Below are 8,301 nucleotides of genomic sequence, written 5' to 3' on the forward strand. Positions count from 1 at the left end.
GTGGATCCATCGGCAAGTTGAAGAGTGACATTAGTGGGTACCAAACCACCTATACCAAGCTTCTCATAAACCGAAAAAGGCATCAAACTCACGCTAGCTCCTAAATCACATAGGGCATTTTCAAAGGAAACGTTCTTAATAGAGCAAGGAATAGAGAAACTTCCGGGATCTTTTAGCTTAGTGGGTGAATGGTTGTTGATAATTGCACTACAATTTTCGGTTAAGCTCACCATGGTGGACTCACTCATGACAACCATCTCATCCTCACTTGACTTAGACACCTCACATTGTTTTTCTTCTCTAACCTCCTCATTCTCACTCTCTTTTTGCAAGCTCATAGGTGGAGTTTCATATATGCTAGTCCCACATCTAGTCATGATTGCCTTACAATGTTCTTCTTGACTAGGCGAAGAGGTGCTAGAATTGTTACTTTTAAGTGCATTAACTAGTTGAGTTAATTGAGTTTCTAGCATCTTATTGTGGACTTGTACTTGCTTGATAGACTCCTCTAAGTCATTGGTTTTCTTGGTTTGAGCATTAACAAATTTTTCCATTGTTGTTTCTAGACTTGACTTAGGAGGGGGAGCTTGAAGTTGGAGAGGAGGTTGAGGGATAGGAGCAAGGGTAGGTCTATTTCCTCCATTAAAACCGGGTGGGTTATGATTAGACGAATATTGACCTCTTTGGTGATACCTATTGTCATTTTGTTGATTTACTTGGTTGTTTGACACATAGTTACCATTACCTTGGTTCCTATAGTTTCCTTGATTATTTTGAACATTCCTTTGGCCACTATATTGACCTTGACCATTTCCTTGGGTTTGACCCCCTTTCCTTGGGTTTGACCCCCTTTCCAACCAAAGTTTGGGTGATGTTTCCATCCCTCATTGTAGGTGTTGGAATAAGGGTCATACCTAGGATTGGTTTGACCATTGTTAATTGCATTTACTTGTTCCATGGAAGGGGAAGGGGAACATGCATCATTTAGCAAATAGCATTCCGAAATCACATGATCATCACTTCCACAAGCATCACAAGCCATCATTTGTATTGACATGTTTTCATTCAATGAACTAGATGCATGCGAATTTTGACGTGGGGAAGGGGATAGAGAATAGGATTGCAATTGATCAAACTTAGAAGATAAAGCATCTAATTTTGAATTAATCATATTTATAGCATTTACCTCATACTTTCCTCCTTTCTTGGAAATGCTTCTCTCATCGGGGCTCCAATCGGTGTAGTTTTGAACTACATCCTCTATGATCTTTAGTGCCTCCGTGGGTGGCTTGTTCATGATAGGTCCTCCCGATGCTCCATCCAAGAGTATGCGGTCCGATCTCAAGAGTCCTCTATAAAACCCATGGAGAAAGAGCCAATCTTCCATGCCATGGTGGGGGCATTGTTGTTGGTAGCTCTTGAATCTCTCCCAAGCATCATAGAGGGATTCATCGGGCTCTTGTTGGAAGTTATATATTTTTGACCTCAACTCCGCTGTTTTCCCAAGAGGTATGAACCTCCCAAGGAATGCCGAAGTCACCTCATTCCATGTATTCAATGAGTTTGGAGGCAACCTATCAAGCCAATCACTTGCCTTGCCCGTTAAAGAGAATTTGAACATGCTTAAGAGAATGTACTCCGGAGTCACCCCATTTGCCTTCACGGTGCTACAATACCGTGTGAATTGCTTGAGATGTGCAATGGGATCTTCATGCTTTGCCCCGGAGAATTGATGACCCTCAATCAAGGTGATAAGGGCGGGCCTTATCTCAAAGTTGTTTGCTTCAATAGCGGGAGTAGCAATCCCACTTGCTTCTTGATATGGAGGAGGAACACCAAACTCTCTCAAAGTCTTGTTCGGAGCGGCCATTTCAAATTGGTGAAGAGGTGGAGAAGTTGGAGAATTTGTCCTAGGTTACTCTAATGGAATGGTGTCTCCACTAGACTCACTAGAACTAGAATGATCGGACTCAACTACCACTTGTGCCTCACTTGATGTGGCACCACTAGCTATCGCCCTCTTTTCTCTTCGATTTGCCCTTACTACTTTTTCAAGCTCAAGATTCAACGGCATAAGAGGAAGTGTCCTATTGCTGCGTTTGGGCATAAACAAAGAAGACTAGATGGGAGATTAGTAGGTTAGACAAAGAAAACAAAGAAAAAAAAATAAATCTATACAAATGAACTAGTCTCACATATCTCATAAGTAACTCAATGCTTAACGCCATTCCCCGGCAACGGTGCCATTTTGGTAGGAGGGATTAATCGGTCGTTGGACAATCACCCTAAAACCAAATAATATTTCTACCTAAACCAACCTAAGACAAGTCTAGGGTAAGTAGAGGATCGTATCCACAGGGAATGGGTAAGTACACCGAGAATATGAAACGGTTGCAATCTAGTTCGGTCACAAATTGGGGGTTTTGATTAGATAACTACTATGGAGACAAACACTAGGGGGAAATAGGGATCGACTCCAACCAAACCAACGGATCAAATCAATAGGCAAGCATGAACACAAATTGGGTGATAGAGAGGGCACTCAACATTGCCTTCTTTCGAAGCCATAACACTAAGAAATCCTAAACCAAACTCAACTAACAAGATAGGCCAATCAAGTCTTAACAATGGGAAGTAGACTACTAACTCGGGTTTGTCTTTCAATCGGTCCAAGAAAGCATTAAGGCACAAACAATTGTGATTTCTCACCTAATTGTTGCAACTAAGACTACTACATCATTCAAACAAGGAACCATAATCAAGAGGAATTTAGCATAATCATATAAGAATAGGCTCACAACTAGACTCCATCTCTCAATGCTAGCATAGAAGTGAATACATGAGCAATAGTGGCCAACCAATTACACATGCAATTAACCAATTCCTTAACAATCAATCATCAACCCAAAATGAACATGCAAGCACAAACAACAATCAACCCATGGCTTGGTTGGGTCTTCACCCAACCCCTAGCTAATTAACTACTCACAAATCATGGTGAAAAACAATCTAGCAATTAAATCTAGGGTTAACATGAATTCAATTAAACTAGGAGAGAGAATAAACAAAAATGGTTGAACATGCAAGAACAGTTAACAAAGATTAAGCAAGAACCAAGATTAATCAAAGAAAAAATACGAAAATTAAATAACAAAGGAGAGAGAAAGAGTTTACTAATTGATGCTCCAAAGTTGAGAATAATTGTTGTTGAAATTGATAGAACAAAGTTCCAATAATTCTTACAAAATGATTGAGTTTTAAGAAACTAAACTAAGGGAGAGGAAAACTATGAACTAATTAAAAGAATAAGTCTAAAGGAGTTAAGAGAGAAGAAGATGCCTACAAATGAGCCCCTTAAAGCTATTTATAATCCCCAATTTCATAGTAAACTCCGCAATAGAAAGTTCGCGGAACTCGTCGGGAGAGGCCTCTCCAAGGTCTGGAGAGGCCGCTCCAAACTGGGGAAAATTGGGGCAGAATGCTCCGTAGCAGGGTGGAGAGGCCTCTCCAAAAAGGTGGAGAAGCCGCTCCTCAGATGGAGAGGCCACTCCCCTATGTTAGAGAGGCCTCTCCTCATCTCTTCTTTCAAATCTGCCAAGTGAGGCAGGAAGTTCAGCAACGAGGTGGAGAGGCCTCTCCAAATAGGTGGAGAGGCCGCTCCAGGTGGAGAGGCCGCGACATAAAGTTGGAGAGGCCTCTCCTCACAAAATCCTTGAAACTGCCAAGTTTGGCAGTAGCTACAGCAGCGGGGTGGAGAGGCCTCTCCACTGACCTGGAGAGGCCGCTCCTAGGGAGAGGCCGCGCCACTCTATGGAGAGGCCTCTCCACTGCACATATCTCTTTCTTCTTGACTTGACTCCTTTTCCTTGGCTTCTTTCCATTATCTTCTTGCTTCTAACCTTGGTTCATGATCCATAGGCTTCATTGGTCGTCTTTGGACCTAAAATCTCAACAAAAACACTAACAACCCGTGAAGCATAGGATACACAAAAATTGCATAAAAATAAAGTGAATAATGAATTAAGGCATCAAATCCTCACATATTCAATGCTAAAAACCACTCTATAATCATACAAAATAGCATGCTATCAATAACTCTCACTTAACTATTTGATAATTAAATTAATTAATAAATTAAAAAAAAAAACAAAAACAAAAACCACCCTCACCACCACCAGCCAGCCAGCCACCCTCTCCTTCTCCCCAACCCGTGAAAGCAGGTAGCAGCCCCCTCCCCCATCCACAACTGCCGCCTGGAACCCCCCCACCCCCGCCGACCAACCTTCACCGTCGAACCAACCTCCTTCCTTTCCCCTTTACCTTCGCCGCGACCACCCTCCTAAACCCTAACCCAAAAATTCAACCCAATAGAGTGGTTGTAAGGCTCAGAATAATCCTCCATCAATGCCGCCTTAGTTTTCTCTCTCCTCCACTAATCTTCTCTCTCGCTGCTCTGATCTCGTCTTCGTCGTCAATCCTCGAGGTTTCTTCTCTTTCTCTCTCCTATCTCTGTGATTTTCTCTCATTTTTTGTTGCTGAATTGCCAGAATTTGTTGTGAGATGATGATTTTGCCATGGAATTGTTTGTCGACAGTAGCAAATGGTACGACTGGAAAAGAATGGAAGAAATTTTTGGCTGGTCGAAGCAGGGGAGCTCGGCAGGCAACAACCAATGTTGTGAACGCGGTGGTGGATTGGAGGTTGGTCGCCGATGAGAGTGGGGGTTATAGGTGGCAGCTCGAATAAGGAGGGGGAAGGGGAAAGGTTGGCTGGGCGGTGGTGGTGGCCTGGTGGTGGTTTTTGTTTTTTTTTTTTTTAAAATATATATATTAATTTGATTATTAAATAGTTAAATGAGAGTTAAAAAGTGTAATTAGAAGAAATAAGAGAAATTAGAGGTTAATAATGTCAATTAGGGGTTTTTGGTTGTCCTCAACAAAAGAAATTTACAATCTGGTTTCTATTTGCCAAAAAAAAAATTATAAGGTTTTTTCCAATAAAAAAGTTATTATGAATGGTTTTTTCTGACAAAATTTCCTAATTTTTTTTAACATAAATTTTAATAATGTGTAATTATATATATTATTGGTCAAACTCATGATTAAACATATGTGTCAAATTTGACTTTTTTTAATTATAGGGTGATAATTTGTGGTCTAGGTTTTTAAAATTTGTCTCACTAAAGTGCAACGAGACAAACATTCATATAGGGTCAATAGAGGGAATTTATTAGTATTTAAAACTTTTAAATTTTTATTTGACTTATAAAAGTGATAAGAGATAAAATATATAGGATTAGAGGGAGTAGGAATAATTAAAAAAAAAAATCCATAACCTACACGTAGGATCTTTGAAGATCGAAGTCATGATTGACCACATAGAGTGTCATTTAATTTCAAGAATTCAACTAGAGATGATAATATTAGACAGATATTCGTTTAAAAATTAAAAAGACATAGAATGGAGGAGAAACAGATGACGGATCCAATCGGATTCGGTCAGGTGCGTGGCTGTCCACTCTATTTGTTAACCATCAACCAACATGTTTAATTTTTATTGTAAATTAAAACATTTAAACAATAACTTGTTGTTTTCCTCATAAAAAAAAATTAAAAAAAAAAACAATAACTTGTTATGTTCCTTCTTTTACATACAATTATTTTTGTAATGCAAAGATAATTATTTTAAGAGTTGATCTTAATATTCACCATTTAGTTACCCGATTCACCCATTTCACTTGCGATTAACCGTTAACAAATGGATGGATGCGAGTATTTAATGTGTTATTAATGTTTAGTTGAAGCCCTTTAACAACAACAACAACAACAACAACAACAAAAAAGAGTTGATTTTCGATGTCTTTGCATCTTTTCAAGTTGAGACCTCCGATATCTGCGCTGATGTTTTGATCGACCAGTTGATGACAAATCCCAGATCATAGGAATCCATTTCCCAATTATTATAAGAAACTTAAAAATAAAATTCCCATCCATGGATGAGAATCAAAATCCCAGAATACTGGAAAACCCCAAAAAATTGGGATAAACTCTCACAGATGGAGAGAACAAAACAAAACAAAACAAACAAACCAAAACGTACAACAAAACAAAAAACTAAATTGAATTAAAGAAAAAGGGTCAAAAATAGTCTAATTTCCGAAGAAATTAGACTATTTTCGGCCTAAACGGCCAAGAAAACGAAAACCGTAGAAGAGAGAGGAGAGAGAAGAAAGAAGAGAGAAAAAGAAAAAGAAAAATAGCGGCTATAAAAAAAAAATTTGTACAGTACATGAACCTCTTAACTTAGTAATTCTTTTTTAAAAACAAAAAATTCAATCAAAGTAGTTTAGAATAAATACTCTAAAATTATCCACACAATTGAAGTGAGGAACGATACTTAATATTTCCATATACCACTTCCATTTATGTTCAGTTGCGACAAATGAATTTTTTATATTTCACAAAAAATACATCTTTATTGAAACTAACGGGCTATTCACATTTATTTAATTTCACTTCAATTCAGTTCAGTTCAGCTCCAGCCAGTTCAGTTTAGTTCAGTTCAGTTCAGCTCAGCTCCAATCAGTTCAGCTCCTAATTTCCCTCTCTCATAAAATATTCATTTCAGCTCAGTTCAGTTCAGCTCCAATCAGTTCAGTTCAGTTCAGTTCAGCTCAATTCAGTAAATGTGAACAGGACCTAAAAAGAAGCAGAGGTAGTATATGATTATGTTTATTTGAAAGTTATTACAATAATTGTCAATTAGTTTTTTGAAGCAATAATTGTCAATTAGTTTTAGCATAAACTCACACAATTAGGGCTGTTCATTGGACCAAGATCGGACTAGACCGACCCAGATTGGACCAAAGACCGAAAATTAGAATTTTAAGAACCGAAGACCGGATCGATTAAGCTAGGACCGAACTCGGACCGGACCGAAAGAATCGATCCAAAACCCGAACCGGACCGCTTTGGACCGATTTAAGAATTTTTTTAAAAAAATACTAAATTTTTAATAAAGTTATGGAAAACACGAAAAAAGTAAAGGAAAAACTATATTTTAACGTCATTTTTACGTCTTTTTTTGTATGTTTACTACAAAAAAACTTATAAAGTTAAAGTTTTCTGAGCTTATTAAGGATAATTTTAACCATTATTTAAGGTTTCACGCATATTTTTAATAAAAAAATCAGTCCGGTCCAAGACCAGTTTTTATAGGGTTTTGGACCGGAGCGGACCGAAGACCGGAAAAATGAATTTCAAGACTCAAAGACCGGACCGATTAATTCGGTCCGGTCCAGGGTGGTCCGGTCCATTTTTTCGGTCCGAACCGATTTATAAACACCCCTACACACAATGTCTAAATACATTTACTAATATGTGGTTGGATTTAGCTCTTCTTACAAGCCTAATATATGACCAGGTGCATGAAAAATGTTTACTGATGAAGAACAAGGATTAGGTACCAACTTGGCGACGTTTTTGGCAAATATCACAACGGAAATGAATAAATTGACAGAATTGCTGTTAACAAAAGACAAAAGTGTGGCGAGTAAGCATGATAATGAAAATTTTACGCCGCTGCACAGAGCCGGTTTACTCGTCACAAGTTTTGGAGTGCAAGTCGTTAAATTCATACTTGGATATTGCCCAGAATCTGCTAAGGAGAAAGATAGTTTTGGACAAACCATCTTACATTATATGGTAGATGGTATAACTAGCTACAAAACAGGCAAAGATTTGCTTCAAGTTCCAGAAATTGACGCCCTTAGGAAATCCAGGGACAAAGCTGGAGAAACACCATTAGATCGAGCTTGGAAAATGAACATTAAAATGGTGCGAGCTCTACTTGATTCCTCATCGCAGCAATTCGTACATGATTCTGCAGTACAGCAAAACATACATGACTCCCCATCGCATCAAAAGCTACATGATTCCGCCTCAACAAATGTTGTCATTCAAAAAATAAATGATTTTGAGGTATGGCCGTGACTGCACACTTTTTATGCCGTAAAAAATATAAATGAATAGATTTATTTTTGTCATATATGTAAAGAAGTAAAGTTCTCTCATATCTATAAATGAATAGATTTATTTTTGTCAGATTATCACATCTATCTTAATTTACCTTACATATAGTTAACTACATCCTCCGTCTCTTACACAGTACTATAATTTTAAGCAATTTAACAAGGTCAACATGCTGTTATTTTTGTCTTATACAATATATTATTTAGTAGAAAAAATACAATCAAATCGATTAATTAATTTTAACTAATTAAACAAATCAAATGGAGCAACA

General features: G+C 37.9%; 1 protein-coding gene and 1 non-coding gene across 2 annotated transcripts; one reads left to right on the forward strand and one right to left on the reverse strand.

Annotated features, from left to right (window-relative positions):
- Positions 1–712: 712 nt before the first annotated feature.
- Positions 713–1,870, reverse strand: LOC145570796 (uncharacterized). The gene has a single exon (XM_081629934.1). It carries the CDS (start codon positions 1,868–1,870, stop codon positions 713–715), a length of 1,158 nt encoding a protein of 385 aa, XP_081486060.1.
- LOC145573316 (small nucleolar RNA R71) lies at positions 1,386–1,487 on the forward strand. The gene has a single exon (XR_014097365.1). It is a non-coding gene; the product is annotated as a small nucleolar RNA R71 (small nucleolar RNA).
- Positions 1,871–8,301: the final 6,431 nt, after the last annotated feature.

The sequence above is a fragment of the Chenopodium album genome, chromosome 12 (genome assembly GCF_948465745.1).
Source record: "Chenopodium album chromosome 12, dcCheAlbu1.1, whole genome shotgun sequence".
Taxonomy (NCBI): Eukaryota; Viridiplantae; Streptophyta; class Magnoliopsida; order Caryophyllales; family Amaranthaceae; genus Chenopodium; species Chenopodium album.